The sequence below is a fragment of the Bombus huntii genome, chromosome 17 (assembly GCF_024542735.1).
Source record: "Bombus huntii isolate Logan2020A chromosome 17, iyBomHunt1.1, whole genome shotgun sequence".
Classification (NCBI taxonomy): Eukaryota; Metazoa; Arthropoda; class Insecta; order Hymenoptera; family Apidae; genus Bombus; species Bombus huntii.
The window spans coordinates 2,771,680-2,794,814 of record NC_066254.1 but is presented as its reverse complement, the minus strand read 5'-3'; the positions used below and the strand labels follow the sequence as shown (position 1 = coordinate 2,794,814).

Below are 23,135 nucleotides of genomic sequence, written 5' to 3'. Positions count from 1 at the left end.
CTTATTTCTATTCGTAGAATATGCTGCTGAAAAATCATGGGTCACCCTATATATATACACACACACATACATAGTATCTATACATATGTATATACATATATTTATATGCATATGTACCTATAGAAATATATATATGTACATCGTATGGCAGGTTCGATCGCTGAAAAACGATTCAGCATACGTTCAATGAATCTGACAACGAGGCAGTTAATATCGCGTGTATGTGTGCGCGTAGCAACGTCTCTTTGTTGACTTTTCATCGTTCGCGTGGCCTGCTGGCATAGTTTCTTTCCTTTAGACTTCAGACTTGTCGCGTTCAACCGCGCTCTTATTTCTCGTGATAATGTGCGCTGCTACTGAAAACTGACACGGGTTTGAAAGTCTTTCCCGAGGGTAGCGTGCAAACGTTGATTGATCTACCGCGGCCTTTCCTCCCCTCGCATCTTTTTCGCCAAACTAACGCAACTCGAACCGACCGACCGGCTCTTTGAAAACTGCCAACGAGTCTACTTCGATACGATAAAATATTACTTTGTTAAATCCAGCGATAGTAAGAGAAATATATCATTACTTTTAAAATAGGAACGAACGTCGTGTTCATCTCGAGCTTATCGTTGTGAGGGGACCTTAAAGGATAAGCCGCGCGTCAACGCGTTTCCTTTAAGTCGTCTCACTCTCGTAAGAAAGGATCGCGCAACGTGTCGAATAAAACTTCTTTTATTTTGCGGGATCTCGCAACTGAATTTTTTTAAATGAATTAAAATTTACATGCACACACACATATATATACATAAAATAGAATGATAAAAAATTTCAAGACAGAAATTGGCAATTAATCAGAAGATCCGATCTCATCCACGAATTCTCTCGAATTTGAGTATCCGATCGCTCTTATCGCTCCGATCATCTTTTTTTCTCTCAGCACAGCCTCGCGGAAGGCCATCGCGCGTCGAAAAGCAGAACGTTGCCACGTACACACGCCCCGCTCGGCAATAACTTGCCAGTGCCTCGAGCTGCTATTCAAATCAACTACGTATCTCGCGGGGTAGTTCTCAGAAAACGGGTTATTGCTCTCAGCCGCTTAAGGATGTGAAATGTAGGACTACGATTTGCACAGTTCGATACTCGTTACAAACTAATTGCAGACTAGCAGAGAACAGGGGAGGGGGGCGGGACACAGAGTACGTACTATCGTATGGTATGCGTGTGTTCGTGTGCGAGTGTGTGTACGTGTACATGTACCGGCACAGGGTAAAGATTTTGCCTGTAATTTTATACCGGCGAACGTAACTTCGCCAATGTACCATAAGACGTTATTATCGATTTCCTCTTCGCTGTTTTACGCACAGTGATAGAATGCTCGTGTTCCAAATGTATTTTCTCTGAATTTAACGAATGATCGAATGGACGATCGGTTTTTTCTCCTTCTCTTTATTTCTGCTCGAGCCTTTCTCTCTCTCTCTTCTTCTTTTTCGATTTGGCATTAGGCAGTCAGCGCGACGTATATGTCGCTGGAGACACTAAACTGTTGCGTCGTTACTTCTAATTTTTCCCCCTTTTTCTTTCTCATCTATTCTCTTGCTTATCCGAAGCTACATTCCAAAAACGAAGAAATCGGAAAGTACGTGACTGCTGCACGCAGCTATCGTTCGAACGGTGCTCGTTTTCTTCTCGTGCAAATTATGATACGTGTTTATTTATCTCGTTTCTTCTTTTCTTCTATTATCCACAGTATTAAACGTTAGTCTTTATCGTTTCGTCGTGATATGACTCTATTTCTTTCTTCTTCTTCTTCTTCTTCTGAGGGACAAGAGGAACTTACGGACTTGACTTGCAACGCGTGACAGGCGGTTGATTTTGAACGGCGATTTAAAGTGAAATTCAATAATCAATAAATGTAATTAGAAAGAAGGAAGAAAACGCGCGAGCGCGTTTCGATTCTGTCTTTTCACCACGATAATTTCATTATCGATCGATGGTATGAGAAGAACGTACTCATTCGATATCTTTTTTTTTCTTTTTCTTTATTCCCTAATACCCTCGTCTACGTCTTTCCAACGAATTTATTTCTATTAAGTCTTGCTCACTCTCGCCCTCTCTTTCTTTTTCTTTTTTTCTTTTTCTTCTTTTATTCCTACCGGCTAAACAATAATACGCGGATGAGTATACTCTATACGTTACATCGAAGTCGAAGGGTGAGAAGGTCGTCTAGCAAGAATCAAGTATCAAATAATCAAATCTGAAAATAGAGTATTTAAACTACAGCAGCCTGCGGCTAAAAGTCTATAAAATGGAATACAAAAAATATGTCGAAATCTTAAACGAGAAAAGGAGTATAACGTATATAATAACTAATGAGCTAATTCGTAATCGTCCTAATCGTATTCATCATCTTATTATTCTTCTCTTCCTTTCTCTTCCCTTTCGTCTATCTTCTCTCTCTCTCCCCGGGGAAAACTTCCCGAAAATTCGCGAAACTACATCGTCTTCTCCTAAACAACAGGTTTGTGCGCTAAGAGAAATGTTTTGCCTGTATCACAGACTTCTTTCGATAACGTCGCTGTATGCTCCATTGCTATATGCGATCGTATATATATATATATACGTGTGTGTGTATATACACACATGTGTAAGTACACACACATATATATTTACCTATGTATATGTATATAGAATACACGTTAATTAAATAAATACATAATTTAACGCTAACCTTTGCTTCGCTACCTCGCGATTTAGACGAAGAACTATCTTAGCAAATACGCGTATCAGTTCGACTCGCAGGCGAAACCGATCGATTTTTCCTATACTCGTCCTTAAAAAAATTTCTATATGTACACGCGTCGACGGCTAGGGAGTGGGGATGCAGGAGAAGGGGTGGGGGTGGCTTGCTGAACCCGGTTCCCGAACGATTCTTCGTAATCCATCGCATGTGCCGCTTCCAACAGGAAAATCGAATATCCTATTCGTGCAATTCGCTTCCGCTGCGGACATCGTGCTCCTAACGATGTAACCGCACGTTCCCTCGCTGTATGGCATTCGCGTAACCAATGAGATCCATCGTCATCGTCGTTATCTTATATTAATCGCAATACGATATGTTTGTTGGCGTTATGCGTCTACCGGTCTTCGATACGTCTCAGTTACGCGCCTACTCCTGGCGAACTGCGCATGCGCGATGAAGAGTCGCGTCTCTTTCTTTCTCTGCGTTTCTCGCTTCTCTATGCCTTGGGACAGTTGGCAGCAAAAACGTTAACAGATCGCACAGTTTCCAAGTTTGCTTTCCGCTTCTCGAAACGTAATCGAACGAACGACCCGAGCGTAATGCAACACCGTGGGCCAATTAAACGAACAGGCAACGTCCAAACACTGTAGAAGCCTGTACAAGCTGCAACGACTTGCGGTTTCAAGCAGCAGACTGTCCACTGTACGAACTCTGGCGCTCTATCGCGCATTACCTTCCGCTCTGTCTCGCTACTTCTTCCCTTTCTTTTCTCTATTTTCCGACGTTCCGAGGGTTTCATGGCTTTCGGGTTTTGCGCGATAAGCTAAGCGGTTGTTTCTAATTGGCAATATCCATGAACACAAACGAAATCTGGCGAAACGTCTGGCCGCTGACGGGAACGAGGCAAGCGTTTACGTGGGGTTCGCTGCTTGTTGCTGGGGGCTGTACTCCAACATCGCTATCGGGAACGTCTTGATGTGCGTCTGCCACTGCGCCGACAGTTGGAAGAATTTCACGCCGTACCACTCGGTACCGTCGATGCTCACTGAAGAAGAACAAGTTATTCGTGTAATTTCAACGTTCCACGTGCTAACGTTCCTCTGCACAATTTTCCCACATTTTACCTACGTTATTCCCTTTCTATTAAACTGTGCCAGAAATTCCTTGCGTTTTATGAGCAAACGATAGATGCAAATTGTTTGGTTCATGTTATTTTATTGAAGATATTTCTATCGTTCTATTATCGCCAAATAAAAATAATATAAAAGAAACAATGTGCATCTATCGTTTTCTTAGAAAAGCAAAGAAACTTTTCGGACAACCTGATGAATTCCTTGAGTCAAAGAAATTAATAAACATGATCGTATGAATACAAAGACTTGAAACATGACAAAGTTGTAGACGTGTCACTTAGAAATTTGCCTTTTTGTACGTACAATAAATGTCTGTATAGTGGCCTTGAAAATGAAAGAGATACGAAATAAAAAAAATGGAAAAGTTGTAGAATATTTTAACCTTCGGTTGTCGTTAAGTCATTAAGGTCATTTAAGTTTTACTTTGCAAAGAAATATCTTCAAGACTCTTCTGTTAATTTGCAGTGTTTTTTAAAATATCTGATGATCACGCTGCTAGACTTAGTAATGGGTCATATTGACCCAACTGTGGCAAAGGTGTATTTTTCGCTGCAGCCGAACGTGTTTTATCTCTGTGCAGCTTTTGCATACATATTTTCGCGCAAGAACTGATTGAAATCAATATTATACTTTTTTACACCTAAATCTACGCATACAATTAAAACAAAAGATGGTTGTACCTGTACGTGCGAGTAAATTGATTTTCTCATTATATACAGGGTGGTTGGTAACTGGTGGTACAAGCGGAAAGGGGTGATTCTACGCGAAAAAAGAAGTCGAAAATATAGAATAAAAATTTTTTTTTTTTTAATTTTTCCATCGAGACAACGATCTACAATGAGATCCGTTATAACGTACCGAACGCGTACCGAGCGAAAATTCAAAGTCGATTTTCTCGAAAACGAAGCCTCGAACGAAAAATTTTTATTCTATATTTTCGACTTCTTTTTTCGCGTAGAATCACCCCCTTTCCGCTTGTACCACCAGTTACCAAGCATCCTGTATATTCACATAATTGTATTCTTCTTATTCGAAAACTATTTCTTAGAGTAACACGTCTTAAAACCAACATGTTAAATTTTTTACAAGAAAACGTAAGAAGAGTTACAGCATTTTTCACTTAAAAATGTTTCTCTATCGAAACTTACAGTTACAAGGATTCTCTGTTTTTTTTAAATAATCTCACTTGGTTTGTTAACCGTTTTTCTTATCAAAACGTATTCCAGGATGTTGAAACTACGTTCCCAATTTTTTCCACTGAATATCTCTGTTGTTTTTATAACAGCAGCTTCGTGAAAGTTCCAATTGGAAATTGGAAAGTTGAACAACTTGGCTTTGGGCGAACCCCAGTGCGACAACCGACGGTTAAACGTAAATTTTCATTCTCTATAATTCTGTTCTAATTGTCGCTATAATTTTAATTAAAATATGAGTCTAATAGCATTATCATATAGCGTAAGAAGAAAATTTCCAATGAAAATTTTGATTTCTCTTATCCTAAAAAATACTGTGATTTTCGTACGTTTTGTATACACGTAATATTAGGAGAAAACTGGCACATGTTGTTACCTCTTAATGGAATGTTGTGAGTCTTCGCAGAGCATATAAGTCGTGTCACGCCTTCCACCGTTTGACTCTTTGGCTCGTTTTCCTTCTCTTTCTCTTTCTTCTTACCCAGTCTCATTACTGCAAATGAAACGGACAAACGTATAAAATTTTTTCTGAAAACTAATACCATTTCAGAAGAATACAACGTAGTTAGATGTGAATTATATTTAACTCCTAATTGCTCTCGTGGGATTTTCACGTTTTAATTTAATTTAATCTCATTTTATGCTACCAGTTTCGAATATATACTCACACAGATGATCCACGTACGTATAGTATACGTGAATAATTACAAGCTCAACTGTATTTTTAGATTGTTCGTAATATTAAAAGAAAAATTGACCGAATCGTTTGTACAATTTCGTATTACAATGTAAAACAGAATTGAAGATTAGGGAAACGTTAAATTTTCTCTTAAAATTGTGCCCCTGCTTCTGGCTAAACATACAAATTCAGTGTTAATTTTGTTACGTTTTCGTTCCATATTTCGTGGATTCTCCTCTGTTTTTGATTACTATTATTAATCCCTCAGGTGCACTAATCGCTAACTTATTTATAGTTTTCTTTTGAATATCTTCCTACGTGGATTTTGTGCTTCTTTTGGGGCTCTGGGTCGTGTTCGGATTAAGACTCGATGCTGGCCATCGTCATAACTCTATTCAGCATCGTCTTGTTTGAGAAATTGTCTTTTCGTTTGCAGTTTCAGTTATTGAAAAAAATAATCTTCTTACGTAATACAGGGTTCAATTTAGCCATTTTCAAAAACAATTTCAAAAACAACTTAACATATTCAGGCATTCAATCAGTGGTTCCTTAGAAATATCGAAGAAACAACACAGAAAATGTTTTTGAGTTTACAATTGTCCAAAATAATGTACATATAAATAATTGAGACTAAAAATTGCACATATGAAAATTAAATTAAAATTATACGTATGTAATATACCAATGACAGTAAATATACATATACACACACAAACATATTACATTTTACTAAAAGTTATCATTAACCAGTTAGTTAGTATGTTGCGTCCTCTTTGAAAAGTGTGCATCTGAAATGTGTGGCAAAAAATGAGTGATGACGAGTATACTCGTCAAGCGCTGAACATGCGAGGCTCTTATAAATTAGAATTAAGTTAATTAACGAAATGACTGTTTTACGTTTTAACTTCATTACTGCAATCCACTGCAATTACTAAATTGAAATTTAAACAACAAATTGTACTTGTTACGCGTGACGAGTATACTCGTCAAACGCAGAGTACGCGTGACTATTATGACATAGAATTAAGTTAATTAACTAAATGGATGTCCTACGGTTTAATTTCATTACTGCAATCCACTGCAATTACTAAATTGGAATTTAAACAACATATTGTACTTGTTACGCGTGACGAGTATACTCGTCAAACGCAGAGTACGCGTGACTATTATGACATAGAATTAAGTTAATTAACTAAATGGATGTCCTACGGTTTAATTTCATTACTGCAATCCACTGCAATTACTAAATTGGAATTTAAACAACATATTGTACTTGTTACGCGTGACGAGTATACTCGTCAAACGCAGAGTACGCGTGACTATTATGACATAGAATTAAGTTAATTAACTAAATGGATGTCCTACGGTTTAATTTCATTACTGCAATCCACTGCAATTACTAAATTGGAATTTAAACAACAAATTGTACTTGTTACGCGTGACGAGTATATTCGTCATAATGCGAAATATCGCCGTTTCCTCGTGACGAGTATACTCGTCAGAAACAGCCAACTGGTTAATCTTGCCAGTGGTACTCGCATACTTTTGGCAATTGCAAAGTTGCCAAAATTCGTCATCTGAATAAAAGTTGGTTAGTCGGAAAGTTACAAACGACGCAACTTGACACGTACTTTTCTGTTTCTTCTCCTTTGTGGTGTAGTTCATGGACAAATAGTGGCCAGGAGTTTCACCCAGAGGCGGAAGTCTCTGAACGTGTAACGCCCTAAACGCCTGTCTTAATGTGTTCTTGCCCTTTTCACCCTGTGTTTGCTTGCTCCAATAATCGAGTTGTAACTCGACCGGTTCCCAGCCTTCCCTCGTTGGTTGACCGACGTTCGGGCTGCTTGGTGGCGTTAACCTACCAGGAAGTGGAACAGGTAATGCAGGGGGTGGCAGAGAAGGTGGAGAGCCAGACATGGTCACGTTGCTCTCTTCGAGGTCAACCGACGCGGAGGAACTGCTGTCCGGACAACCCACGCGGACGTCGTTTATGAATGGGATGAAGATTTGGCTGCTGTCGTCTGTTTCTCTGCGAAATTAAAGCGCAACGATGTTTGGTTCTTGTTATGATCTCTGCTTCAGCGTATGAACAGCTAAAGTCCCAATTTGTATTTTTATACTTTAATATCTTCTGTAATTTGTTTTTATAATAATTTTTATAACAAGATTTTATGACGATTCGTGTCAGTAGCAGTTGGTTTTGACAACTTTCTATTATGAAAGATAAAAGCAACTTTCGAGTTTGGATGGAATTTAGACGCTTTTATGAAGATACAGTAGAGTCAGAAATTTATTTTTTGAAAGGGGATCTTTTGATTCTTCGAAGAAGATTTCTTGCAAGAAACGGGGATTAACAAATTTCCCAGCGATGCTATACTTATCCGCACTTTTTTCTGCAAATTCAAGCCGAATGGGGAGGGGGGTGAAAAAGGACTAAATTGTTTTCTCAAAGGACAAACTCTATATCTGCAAAAGTTAGAGACTCGAAGTTCGGCATAGAAACTCTTCATTAGAAATAAACAAACACGTGTTTGAGCTTTTTTCGAGATTCAACCCCTAAAAGCATCTCATAAATTGAAAATACTGTGCGGGCAAAACCACTCGGGTAGCCTAGTATCGTGTAAAGAAAATCCATAATGTATAGACGTAAAAATCAATTGAACCGCCTGGATATTGTACCTGTAGGTAACCATGGCTTCCGCAATCGGCAGTAGCAAGGTTGTACCAGCCGAAGCCAAATACTCGGAAACTCTGGCCGCACCCTCGCTCGCGCCACCGCCCTCCCTTTCCAACAATTCTTTCCACTCGTCACCGAACAACATCGAGTACTTGGCGTCTATGGAGCCGAGGTATTTGGACAACGTATTGGAGCCCAGAGGCACGACGAAGAACTTGAGATAACTCTGCGGTCGGAAACTTAGCTGATCCACGTAGTGGCGGAGCACTGCATTCACGAAACCGTCACCACCGGCAATGACTACTTTGATCGGTGCCGGCGGCTTAGCGGAGCTGTTACAACTAGAAATGACAAGATGGTTTCGTTATTAATAAATATTATCATTGTTATTAATATTTTCAATATTCTATGATATTTATATTTATATTGTATTAGAATTATATCTTCCAGTAGATTCGCAGCGAAATACTAGTGAGGATAAACCGTTAATTAATCAGTTAGCTGTTTTTGACGAGTATACTCGTCACGAAGAAATGGCAATATTTTGCGTTGCGACGAGTACGTTGTTGTTGTACGACGAGTTGTTGCGGACTCTTTGAAAACTTCGAAAAGTGTGCACATAAAATGTGCCGCAAAAAGTAAGCGACGACGAGTATATTCGTCGAACGCAGAGTGGCTGTTATAATACAGAATCAAGTTACAACGAAATGACTGTTTTGCTTTCTCGTGGTAACGCGGAATATTGCCATTTCTTCGTGACGAGTATGCTCGTCAAACGCAGAGTGGCTGTTATTAATATAGAATCAAGTTACAACAAAATGACTGTTTTGCTTTTTCATGGTAACGCGGAATATTGCCATTTCTTCGTGACGAGTATACTCGTCAAACACAGAGTACATGTTATAATACAGAATCAAGTTACAACGAAATGACTGTTTTGCTTTCTCGTGGTAACGCGGAATATTGCCATTTCTTCGTGACGAGTATACTCGTCAAACACAGAGTACATGTTATAATACAGAATCAAGTTACAACGAAATGACTGTTTTGCTTTCTCGTGGTAACGCGGAATATTGCCATTTCTTCGTGACGAGTATACTCGTCAAACACAAAGTACATGTTATAATATAGAATCAAGTTACAACGAAATGACTGTTTTGCTTTCTCGTGGTAACGCGGAATTTTGCCATTTTTTCGTGACGAGTATACTCGTCAAACACGGAGTACATGTTATAATACAGAATCAAGTTACAACGAAATGACTGTTTTGCTTTCTCGTGGTAACGCGGAATATTGCCATTTCTTCGTGACGAGTATACTCGTCATGACAAGAGATATCGTAATTTCTTCGCGATGTGTATACTCGCGAAAAACAGCTAACTAGTTAACTAAAGGGAAGATCGTTATGTCGTTAAGTAAATTATTAGTTACAATTTCTGTATTCGCGTGACCAAGCACGTGAACGTGGCACGAATATCCGCCGGAGAGGCGGTCGTCAGGACCCTGTGGTTCCTCTCTTGAAGTCTCGTGGCCAGCACAGCCGCGCCAGGATCAGCCAGCGACACCAACGACACAGCGTCCGGCAAACTGTCATCCGGCAAAACCCGGCTTAATTGCTCGACCAACGCTTTCCTCGGCTGAAACAATACGTGACCCGCTTTAAATACGCGTGTCTAGCTTAACGTACGAGCGAAACGTTTCAAGATCACGATCGCGACTGCTCTCATGTTCGAGCGCAATTAAATTCTATCATGGACAATAAATTGAATATATCGAGAATTTATACGCGTCGCTGATTACGAAGATACGTACGTAAATAAGGGAACCGTGGAGAATCGAGATTCTCATCTGTTTTATATCGTATCGATTTGTATTTCTATGTTGTGGGAGAATCTTTTTCGTCAAATAGCTGCGAGACGAGCGACGATACGGTGACGTCACTTTCGTATTTAATACACCGTACACTATGTGCGATATCAAGATAAATGTATATACTAGCAGTGATACACTACTGTACATAGTGTATGGTGCACATGGTCTGTGTAGTGCACAGTGTACATAGTATACAGTGTACATGCCGTATAGTGTATACACTGCATAGTGTATATAGCGTGTAGTGTATACACTGCGTAGTGTATATAGCGTATAGTGTACACAGTATACAGTGCATAGTGTGCATGGTGTATGTAGCGCATAATGTGCATAGTGTACATGGTGCACACGGTGCATAATGTGCACACTGTATAGTGTACACGGTACATAGTATATGTAGTGCATAGTGTACTTAGTGTGTATTGTAATTCTAGCAGCGATACACTGTATACTATATACGATACGATATGCTGTGTACGATCGAATATTCTATCTACCTCCGAGCTATTCAAGTCGGCAGGAGGCTTCAGGTCCACACTGAGGCTATGCTTTTTGGACTTATTGGTGGCCGGCACGCCTCTGTCGCGAGTAAAAAGCCTGCTCCGTTTGTCCGTGTTCTCGGCCTTGTTATGCTGTTCCGATTTGGGCGGCGAGCCCGTCACGTAATTCGGCGGATCGTTCGCCTCGTGATCCGTCCAATTTTCCGGGTGCGAGTCGCTGTCCGCTCTTCGGGAACTATCGTCACTTTGCCTATCCACGCCACGTTCTGCAACGAAATTTCATTACTCTTCGTCGCGGTGCATTTGCCTAATCGTATCACAGGAAATTGGCCGCGCGTTACCGACCGTAAATTCGAGACATAATTTGTAAATTCCCATTTCGTTTATTTCTTCATCTTGTCAGAGAAGAGGCAGAAGATGTGGGTTACGCGTAGAGAATATCTGAGGGATATTTCGAAGGTTCGGCTTAACATTCGTTCGAAATTACTAATTTGATAATAGAAGAGAATTTGCGAATAAAGAGGTGAATTTTTTTTTTTAGGGAAACAGCACCACATTTTCCTCTATTCTGCGATTTATTAGGAAATTAAATTAGATTTAGGCGAATCAAGTTGCTCTTTTCACTCGTCGATTATGGCCCCAACTTTACGATCAATAACGTACGTGGCAATTGATTAATGTGTGATCGATTAACCCGCGGAGAAGTACACACACACACACACACACACACACAGGCGGCTCTATTAACGCGTTCAAACGAATCGTTGTACTAACGTACACTACGCGTTTAATTAATCGACACGATGGCTCGGTCCGACACATTGTACGCGTGTTGTCAGTTTGCCAGAAGTGCGACACCGCTAAATGAAGATCAAGAGACGTTTAGGTAACTTTTCCTGGAAATCCTGAATTTCCAGAGAACCTGATGCAAACTCGAAATTATCAATTGCTCAACCATTCAGCGACAAAGCAATTTCTTCTCGTTACCACTGTACAATTTGCAGCGACAAAGTGGCAACTGCAATATGTTCAAACTGTAAAAGCAGGGGACGTCTGCGAAGTTGATAATTTGAAGTTCTCTTTTTCACGCGTATATTCGTGGAACGCAGTTAACTGATTAATTACTACGCACGAAGTTCATATTCATCGCCTAATTGAATTTCATCATCCGACAGATTAGCCTGGGGATCTCTGAACGTAAATATTCATTTCCTATCGGTAGTTTGACAAACGTCCATTTAGCCGGACTACACTTTTCAATTGAAATGATTATGATACCCTCAAAAGGCAAAAAAACGATTAAAGCAATCGATAACTGTGTTACTATAATCGTGTTATTATAATTATACATAATAACTATTTTAATATTTTAACAACATCTACTAAATATTCCTGCAAAATAGCAGGCGAGATTCCCTCAGGAGTGACAGTTCCCGAATATCCAAAAATCGATGATCCTGCAGATGCGTCGCTCTTCTGTTAAACCGACGATATATTGGGTTGGCAACTAAGTGACTGCGGATTGTGTCAATACCACCTACTGGCAAGTACAGACGTTTTGACGACGTACAGACGAGTGGGACGTCTCACGATAACCAGCAGATTTGCCTAGGTGCAGGCGTTTGCGAGATCTCAAGGTGACCTTTGTCCCTTTAAATGGAACTATATATTTTTTTCACAATTGTTCGATGCAGCTTCTAATTCTCTACAAAAAAGTATCTAGGTACTTGTATCCGAAAATGGACAGTTTGAAAGATATTGCAATGTTAACTTCGTTGGGTGCAGCGCATGGGAGAAGGCGAACGTAAGAGCACCATATTATCTTCCCTTGTCTCTCATACAACGAGTCTTACAAGACTAAAATGGTATAATACTTTTTTGTAGAGAATTAGAAACTGTATCGAACGGTGTATAAGAAAGTGCCTGGTTCCCTTTAGAAGAGCGAAGATCAGCAATATTGACAAAATCCGCAACCGCTTAGTTGCCAAGCCAATATGTACGTACATAGATAGTATGTATAATATATATATATAAGAGAACTTACTAAAACGTATCAATGGAAAAGGATACACCACACGAATCTGCGCGCAAAATGCAACGGGCAACAGGCGTTCGTGATTCGAGACATGTGTTTTTCTTTTCTTTTCTTTCGCTTCTATTCGTTAAGAAGATCAGTGAAGCTTCAAGAACACTCGCAATCGAACGTGTGGCGTGTTAATCGGTACAGCGACCATAGATAGATAGATAGATAGAGAGAGACAGAGAGAAAGAGTAAGAAACAAGTAGAGTTAGTAAAAGAAGAGAGACAGCGATAGATGTAACAATATAGTTCATAGTATAAAAAGAGATACGTACGTACAAGTAGATAGAGAGAGGCAGAAAGAGAGAGGCCAGCGGGCAGGGTTTTTGGTGTTGCAATTTGCTTTTCACTTTTGTTCAAATTCGCTACGTACAGACAGGCGTATAAAAAGCACACAGACACACGGTTAACACAATCTCTTCTGCAGCAACGATCTGGACGTTCGATTCGAGGGGAGAGAGATCTGCCCGCTCTCTTTCCTTTTTTTTTTTTTATCGTTGAGAGAAATCGAACTGGATTTTCATTGTGTCGCGGAAGCAAACAAAAATGACTACAAAAGAGATCAGATGGTAGATAAACGTTTATTTCCATCTCATTTCCTTACAGATATATCAGTATCGGTCTTACAGGTGTGTTCTAACGTCTACCACGAACGAGGGCTTTCTTGTCAGCGTGCTGATCGCGTACGACGCAAGGATAATGGGAATACGAGGGCCCTTAACCAGTTAGCTATGTCCGACGAGTATACTCGTCATGAAGAAATGGCGATAATTCGTATTATGACGGGGCGTGTCGGTGACTAAAATTGCAAAATCAAATTGTCGCTTCGTTACAACTTCACTTTATGTTGCAGAATATTGCAGTTTGACGAGTATACTCGTCTTACAGCTGACTGGTTAAGAGCAGTAGAATAATTTCGATATATTGTATGCAGCGTGAAATCACTTTGATCAGTTATATGAAGATGAAAGAAGAGCATTCGGCGCAAAAACGAGCGTAATTTTGCGCTGTTAATTTATTAATAAACAACCAAATGGGATAACTCGTTCGCGCCGATCAACATGCAACAGCAGAGCAATTGTCTTTTTTGAGGATGCAACTGAATACTTTTTCCTCGCACTTATTTTTCCACATCGAATTATTTTGTTACTCGATTTGACGACTGTTGCTCGTCTTTCCACCGAATGCTTCGTTCGTTTGTGTTTTCTAAAGGACAGAAGAGAAATGAGCCAGGATACGAAAGGTTTCTCTTTTTGACTTGGGTCATTTGTCGTGTTAAGGTAACTGAAACGTCCAGTGTCGCAGTGAAAAGTGATGAAATTATCGAGGCTGGCTGTGATTTTAGCTGGTAGTGTATAGGTACTACGAGGAAGAAATTGCACATTGAACGATCATTGCTGGTGTACGGTGGAACTAATAGACATCTAATTACCGAGTCGGTTAGCTTCTGTCGGTTAGCAAGAGGTCATTCACGCGCTCGAGTTCCTTCTGCAATCTACAAAATTGCGTACACCGCCATATGTAGCTACATGTTTCAGTCTGCCAATTAACAATAAGCCAAAACTGACTAAATACACGTTGGCCAGGTACTAGCGCGATTGTCTAATTTTAATTATTTGTCTACTTCTTCCTCTCTACGCTCAAAACTTGATACTGGACGAGTAACTTTGAACCGACCCACGCAAATATTAATTTCATTAAATACCAATTAAATTATTTATAAATGATGAATAAATTATTGGAAAAAGTCTGCCAGATAAAATTTGTTCTGTTTCGAGTGGGACGTCTCACGATAACCAGCAGATTTGCCTAGGTGCAGGCGTTTGCGAGATCTCAAGGTGACCTTTGTTCCTTTAAATGGAACTATATATTTTTTTCACAGTTGTTCGATGCAGCTTCTAATTCTCTACAAAAAAGTATCTAGGTACTTGTATCCGAAAATGGACAGTTTGAAAGATATTGCAATGTTAACTTCGTTGGGTGCAGCGTATGGGAGACACGGAGAAGGCGAACGTAAGAGCACCATATTATCTTCCCTTATCTTTCATACAACGAGTCTTGCGAGACTAAAATGGTATAATACTTTTTTGTAGAGAATTAGAAACTGTATCGAACGGTGTATAAGAAAGTGCATGGTTCCCTTTAGAAGAGCGAAGATCAGCTTGAAATCTCGAAGGCACGTCCGCCTACATAAGATTTGCGACCATCGCGAGATGTCGCCCTCGAAACGAAGCAAATTCTGTTCGAAACGCTTCTTCAGCCTCTAGATTCGGAATATTTCATTGTTTTAAATATTTCTTGCTACGATTCATTGAAAAACATTGCATGGCAAACGATATTTGGAATAGTTCCTCAGATTATTTCATATAACAGAAATATATCACTTTCGTGTATTATAGCATTCTATTTAAAAAAGGAATTTTTTTTACAGATAATTACAAATGTTTTAATTTGGAAAATGAAAGTGAATTTCAAATAGGTTCATTTCGAGTAATTAGAGAAATAATTGACCAACTGATTTTATTGTTCCTAAGGAGAGAGGAAAGAAGTACGTCGTTATATGAGTTGCGTTTTAAACTACAAAAGTGTACGTGCTGTCAGATATGTATATACAGGGTGGTTGGTAACTTGTGGTACAAGCAGAAAGGGGGTGATTCTACGCGAAAAAAGAAGTCGAAAATATAGAACAAAAATTTTTTTTTTAATTTTTCCATCGAGACAACGATCTACAGTGAGATCCGTTATAACGTACCGCACGCGTACCAACCGAAAATTCAAAGTCGATTTTCTCGGAAACGAAGCCTCAAACGAAAAATTTTTATTCTATATTTTCGACTTCTTTTTTCGCGTAGAATCACCCCCTTCCGCTTGTACCACCAATTACCAACCACCCTGTATATGTGTATAATATTAATACAAGGATACAAAGAATATTAATATGCGATTACGCTGCGATCAATCGACATAAATCTTCCACTTGACATGAAAAATTGCCCTGTTTCTGTAAGAACAAAATTACCCTCGCGAAACACGTTACACGTTAAAACGTCAATTTTACCGATTACATAATTACCGAAAATCACCAACTATCGTGCTCCTCGTCGTGTAAAGTATATCATAACATGAATTTCCGCTACCAAGCACATTTTCATAGCCACGACAGCACGAAAATACCAAAAGAAAAAAATAACGACAAAAGGTCTACAATCAAATCAACTCGTTCGATCTACACTTTGGCCGATGAGCAGCAAAATCGTCGCGAGAAGGTCAATGAAAAAATGAAAGAAAGGCGTGTCATGCTGTTCAAATTCACGCAGGCATGCTCGTTCGGCGGCGAAGCGAAGATTCTTCAAAACAAAAGAAAAAATAAAAGAAAGAAAGAAAGAAAGAAAAACGATCCGGGGATAATTTGTCCTTGGAAATCGCGACGATCCGGTGTGCCTTTACATACCTGGAGTGGTGTGTCCGATACGCTGTTTCTCTTTAGCTGGCTGACCTGCGCTCTGCTGACCTATGGCTGTCGCAGCAGTGTTTCCGGTCTCCTCGTTGGTTACTACTACCGAATCGTAACATGCAACAATGCAAAGCCAACGCACCAGACTTTCACTTAGTTAAACAGATCTGAATCCGTATTGGCAACGAAACAACATTTGCGCTTCTATTTTTACTAAAAAATGATCGGTACTCAACGTGCGATATCTGTCGGTTCGTTACTCGTGTTGCATCTCGACGACTTTGCTAGTCGTATTTCGAATCTGGGCTATTCAAACGAACGAAGAAACGATCACGGACGATGGTAAATAATTTGCAAAGTTTCTGGGACCTGGGACGCAGTCGTATCGCTCCGAGTACAAATGAAACGATTACGGATATTTCAATTAGATTATATTATTCAGGATGTTCGAATTAGCGTTGAAAGATTTTAATTAATATCGATTACTAGAAAGGAGGATTAATATCAGGATGATATTACGTAAAACTTGAATGTAATTTAACAATAATATTTAGTATACGATAATAATTTAATTATTAATTACTTTACTGTTTATTATTATTAAATATTTTATTGAATACTTCACAGTGTATTGTATAGGAAAAACTACTTTGCTATATTTCTCATTATTTGCCTAGGAATATCACAATATTATATCAAGTTTGCTAACTTTTATAATTATCAGGCCTGTAAGTATGAAACCGGAAGTTGCCTATAGATGGACCTAGCTGATAATGCAGTTATCACTGAACTGCGTCATTGATGCCAAAAGTCTTTGTTGGCATCTCACAAACATTTTCGACTCAGAACAATACAAATTTCATACGACAGCATAGTTTGTAATATCGTTGAACACGTCAAATTTTGTGCCTGGAAACGACGATTTGCGGACAGCATTGACTTTCTGTTAGCATTTGAAGAAAACTGATGCAGAATCGCATCGAATGCTTGTCGAGGCTTACGGTGAGCACGCTCTTGGTAAATCTTGGTGCTTTGAGTGGTTTAAAAAATTCAGAAGTGGCAATTTTGACGCGAGGAACGAAGAACGCGGAAGACCGCCGAAAAAGTTTCAAGACAGCGAATTGCAAGCATCGTCGGATGAGGATGACGCTCAAACGCAACAACAACTCGCTGATCAATTAAACGTGACACGAGAAGCCGTCTCCATACGTTTGAAAGCCATGGGAAAGATCCAGAAGGTGGGAAAATGGGTTCCGCATGAACCGAACGAAAGACAGCAGGAAAACCGGAAAACAACTTGCGAAATGCTGCTCGCCAGGTACAAAAGAAAGTCATTTCTCCACCGAATTGTGACTGGCGATGAAAAGTGGATATATTTTGAGGATCCTAAGCGTAAAAGATCATGGGTAGCCCCAGGCGAACCACCGACATCGACTACAAGACCAAATCGCTGTGGACGGAAGACAATGCTCTGTGTTTGGTGGGATCAGAAGGGTGTGATCTATTATGAACTGTTAAAACCTGGCGAAACCGTTAATGCTGAGCGCCACCGACAACAAACGATCGATTTGAGTCAAGCTTTGCGTGAAAAACGACCAGAATATCAAAAAGGCAACACAAAGTAATTTTGCTTCATGATGATGGACCATCACATACAGCAAAACCGGTCAAGGAAACGATCGAAGCGTTCAGTTGGGAAATCCTTTCGCACGCGGCTTACTCACCAGACTTGGCTCCGTCCGATTACTATTTATTTGCATCGATGGGACACGCACTTTCTGACCAGCACTTCGCTTCTTACGAGAATGTACGAAAATGGCTCGATGGCTGGTTTGCCTCAAAAGAGCGACAGTTCTTTTGGCGTGGCATCCACCAATTGCCAGACAGGTGGGAAAAATGTATAGCTAGCGATGGGCAATACTTCGAATAGAATATCTTTAATCATTTTCATACAATAAACGTTTTCTATACAAACATTCCGGTTTCATATTTACATGCCTGGTACACGTCCTGGCCACGCGGGTTCTTTGATAAACCTCCGCTGAGGTTTCAGACAATCGATAAAAAGAGACGACTAGGATACTCGTGTCAAGCGTTTAGCGTAATATATTTTTGTAGAGTATCAGAATTTCATGTCGAATGCTTCTAAATGAATATTGTGGGTGTTTGCTGCGATCGCTAGGCTTGTTAGAATTGCGAACTCTTGTCCTACGCCTACGACACAACTACGAAAAGACTGCAAGACAGGGAATTAGATATCAACAGCGATTACATTGCTCAAACAAGTAATTAGAAATAATTAGATAAATAAATAAACGAAGACAATTGTTCCGCTAGGTCGTCTTCTCTACATGTAGAAGGTGTTCTTGTCTTTTTACTTTCTGGCAGAAGCATGAATGGAAACATAGGTAACACTCGTCAAGTGTCATCATATAACCACAGTGTTCCTTACCGTGTGCTCAACTATTTCGACAGAGGCAACAATTAGACCGATCTGTACAGGTCTCGCGTTATGTACACCTGCTGTATATTTTCTCTTTTCGCTCCACTGTTCTTTACGCCGCACTGATCGTCGTATCGAGCAACTCGTATTTGCCAATCGAGATTCACATGATCACAAAATCTACGATACTCAACAATGTTTGGACGAACGAAAACGAGCGATTCACTTACCGGAGTGAGGAGGCGCGAGAAGAGATCGACTAGAGCTGAAGAAAGGGCGCAGGGACGGCTTGGGCGTGCTACTGACGGACATCGTGTCCAATTCGGGGCCACTGTCTGAAAAATTTTCCAGTTCGTCGAACAGTTCCTCGATTTCCATTTCTGCCCCTTTAACAAATCCAGTTAACGAGTCTATAAAATAATCAATAAGACGATCGGTGAAACATTGGCACAATTCTTCACGTGGCTACTGTGTTTTGGGATAGGAACAGTTGATGTATGTGTACTTACCTGACAGCTTTTGCCCGATCTCCTCTTGATCTTGATCGAGGTCCTCGGATACCCTGAACCGTCTTTTCAGCAGCGCTATGAATTTCTGCTTTAGATTTCTTTGCTGCAAGAATAAAGATGATTCTATTGATGATTCTATTGATGATGACAATCTGGCTATTTGCATTGACGTTTATCGCAGCAATTTTTTTAATGTTGTTTAATTAAGATTTGTTTGGTTCCTATGCTCTTGTATAGTTGGGAGGAAGGAATTGTTATTGTTTCAATATTAATAGTAATAGTATTAATAGTAACAATAATAGTATGATTGTAATTGAACTGTGGATTTTTATGGGTTTATAGAAAATTTGTGCAAAATTGCACAGAGTACATATAAGGTGAAAATATATATGAAAGATTGTAGTGATTTCTATAATATTTGGTAGGTAGAGAACAATTTTCTGTTGAATTGTCTTATTTATTATACTTTGATAATATGAACTTGCACAAAAGTTTGTAGTTTAGTTATAATATTAAAATATTTTCATTTCTTTGACAGGACTATATCTTAGTTAATAATTATTGCACCTTTATTACTATAATCGAAATTGTAAAACAATCGCTGGATACTCGGTCCACTCATAGCAAAGCAAAACTAATTAGATTTTTGAAAATTATTCATTGAAAAATGAAATATTGTGATGTAGTAGGTCTATTACAATTTATTGCGGCTCTCGAGGGAAAATATTTATTGGGTTGATCAGAAAGTTCGTCTTTGTTCTCGTAGCAAGATGAATCTGTGTTTAAACAATGTATATTAACTTTAATTTGATCCAATTGTAAGCTGGGATTGTTGATTAATCAACGGTTAACTGTAGAGAATGAAACAATCATCTTTGAGAGTACTTGTTTCTTGTTGGCCTGGTACAAGTTCACACATGGTTCACCAAAACAACGCAAGAGTTTGAGCTATTAGTCTCAAGTTAATTTAATTGTAACTTGGTATTGTTCACTAGTCAACAGTTAACTGTAGAGTGTGAAACAATTTTTGGAAGAACTTGTTCCTTGTTGGCCTCGAACAAGTTCACAAATGGTTCACCAAAACAACGCAAGTTTGAGCAATGGGTATTAACCTTAATATAATTCAACTGTAACCCGGTATTGTTGATTAGTTCGTTTCTGTTTTCGTAGCAAGATGTATCTGTGTTTAAACAATGCATATTAACTTTAATTTGATCCAATTATAAGCTGGGATTGTTGATTAATCAACAGTCAACTGCAGAAAATGAAAGAATCATCTTTGGAAGTACTTGTTTTCTGTTGCTCTGGCACAAGTCCACAAATGGTTCACCAAAACAACGCAAGACCACATTGGTCGGACAAAAACTGGTGCAACATCGAAAGGAATTGGTGCATACATTCATCGAAAACAACACACGTAAAGGAGAGAACACATCCTCGAGTTCGGCCGTAAAAGCGAAACTTTCCGTTCAATTCAATAAAATTCGCGTGGCAGACAACATACATATTAATGATACATTCATCATACACAAACAAGGAAACAAATTACGTATGTAATTCAATTCACGTACCCTGGCGTTGGGCGGAATCTTCGCCCGGGTCTTTCGTCTGTGTCCCATCTCAAGAGTTGGCTCGCTGTCGCTGCCTTCCGCTTCACCCTCTGAGCTGAACTCTTCCTCCTCGTCGCTATACTCGGGGCAGAGCCTCTCGTTCGGGTCGTTCATCAGTCTTTTGTCCTGGTCGACCGGCTGGGAGCTGAGCGCGACCACGCTCACGCGGGCTAACACAACCGAGTGGCCACCGTACTTCTCCGCCTTGTCAGACACTAGCTCCAGCTCCAGGTCCATCTGCTTCTGGAGAACCTGTGCACGCACGCAAGTGTAACAGTTCGATGAGAAACGAATTGCTTTTTTCTGGCCTAGTCTCACATGGCAGCCGGTTGTTTTTGTTTCAGGTGGACGAACCTGAATTTACAAAATTACACGGCGAACAGAGGTTCGGCTAGGATGCCGAAGACGTCGACACCGAGTGGTTAGTTGGAGTATGGACTTTCCTTTTAATTTTGAAGCTGACGAGTAGAGCTAGAATACGTGGAGAAACGATCGTGTGCGAAAACAGTTATGTTATTGCAGAGTTTAAGCATGAGAGGCTGTTACCTCGAAGAGGATGTTGACGGTGCAGATACTGTAAATGGACGATAAATTCGTTGGAAACCTTGTAACTCCATAGGGAACAATATGTGTTTAAACAATTTTTATTTTAACGAGGAATGAAATCTTTAGGTACGCACTTACGAAAATATCGAGAATGTGTTTAATTTTGATGAATTTTAGTACGATAGCTATTCACTGTATATGTATATAATAATTATAATTTAGGTTTTCGAAGATTACTCGATTACTTATTGACTTGCATTTATTGGTTTTGTCGACTAAATGAACTTTTTTGTGGATTATGAAATAGAAAAATCATTTGTCAGATTGTGTACAGTAGAACACTTTTTACAAATTCGTTGTTTTGAAAACGCTAGAGAGTTTGATCGAATGCTATAAATAATTTTCTAATGTTGTTTTGCTGTGTTGTTGTTTGTTTATTTTGTTGTTTTGTTGTTTTGTTGTTTTGTTGTTTTGTTGTTTTGTCGTTTTGTCGTTTTGTCGTTTTGTCGTTTTGTCGTTTTGTCGTTTTGTCGTTTTGTCGTTTTGTCGTTTTGTCGTTTTGTCGTTTTGTCGTTTTGTCGTTTTGTCGTTTTGTCGTTTTGTCGTTTTGTCGTTTTGTCGTTTTGTCGTTTTGTCGTTTTGTCGTTTTGTCGTTTTGTCGTTTTGTCGTTTTGTCGTTTTGTCGTTTTGTCGTTTTGTCGTTTTGTCGTTTTGTCGTTTTGTCGTTTTGTCGTTTTGTCGTTTTGTCGTTTTGTCGTTTTGTCGTTTTGTCGTTTTGTCGTTTTGTCGTTTTGTCGTTTTGTCGTTTTGTCGTTTTGTCGTTTTGTCGTTTTGTCGTTTTGTCGTTTTGTCGTTTTGTCGTTTTGTCGTTTTGTCGTTTTGTCGTTTTGTCGTTTTGTCGTTTTGTCGTTTTGTCGTTTTGTCGTTTTGTCGTTTTGTTGTTTTGTTGTTTTGTTGTTTTGTTGTTTTGTTCATTTATACTGTTTCGGTAACATAATAATCACCTAGAGAAATAAATTGAACGAATGAAATTGTTACGTGAGAATTTAACAGACTGCGAGAAAATTAGCAGTAAAATTAGATTTTTCATTTGTATTAAATCAAATTATTTGTTTAATATATGAGATTTAATTAAATTTATTTCGTTAAAGTTATTTAAGATGTTAAATAAAATTAGCACTAAAATTAGATTTTACACACTAAAATTGAACGATAATCATTAATAACAATTTAAATAATAAAACTGATGAGATTGGACGGCTAGAAAACTGGATATTCCTTGATACTTTTTTAAATAAATTCTTGATAATATATTAGACAAGGATATTGAATTAGCTGTAATTCTCCTTTCACTCACAACCTTAATTCGCATATTCGTAGCTGCATCATGGCACAAGGTGTCCCGATTTAGCCTAATGCATTTGTAATCTAATCTCTAGAGATTCGAACGCCGCTATAATAACAGCACAACAGGGATGATGTATAGGTAAATTTCAAATTAAGCTGAACTTTCGCAGTAATAAATATGTCAATTGTACTCCAGCGCTACATATATATGTATAGTGATTTTGATAAATTTTTATATCATAGATATTTACTATATATATAATTATTATAATTTAGGTTTTCGGGAGTTACTCGATTATTTATTGACTTGCATTTATTTTTTTATCGACTAATTGAATTGTGGAATAGAACAATCATCTGCCAGATT

General features: G+C 39.0%; 1 protein-coding gene across 6 annotated transcripts in view; it reads right to left on the bottom strand.

The window, feature by feature from the left end:
• Positions 1-2,005: 2,005 nt before the first annotated feature.
• Positions 2,006-23,135, bottom strand: part of LOC126874947 (phosphofurin acidic cluster sorting protein 2) — a 206,007-nt gene continuing 184,877 nt past the window's right edge. For 3 of the 6 annotated variants that reach the window (XM_050637476.1, XM_050637481.1, XM_050637477.1), the window contains 10 exons: positions 20,837-21,127; positions 19,266-19,368; positions 18,987-19,166; positions 16,311-16,415; positions 10,777-11,045; positions 9,839-10,044; positions 8,410-8,748; positions 7,362-7,759; positions 5,428-5,544; positions 2,006-3,770 (listed from right to left, as the gene is read on the bottom strand). In XM_050637476.1, coding sequence (XP_050493433.1) covers positions 3,637-3,770; positions 5,428-5,544; positions 7,362-7,759; positions 8,410-8,748; positions 9,839-10,044; positions 10,777-11,045; positions 16,311-16,415; positions 18,987-19,166; positions 19,266-19,368; positions 20,837-21,127 — 2,142 coding nt within the window. In that variant the 3' untranslated portion in view covers positions 2,006-3,636. The remainder of the gene's footprint in view (positions 3,771-5,427; positions 5,545-7,361; positions 7,760-8,409; positions 8,749-9,838; positions 10,045-10,776; positions 11,046-16,310; positions 16,416-18,986; positions 19,167-19,265; positions 19,369-20,836; positions 21,128-23,135) is intronic. The other 3 variants (XM_050637478.1, XM_050637480.1, XM_050637482.1) reach the window with 3 other exon arrangements.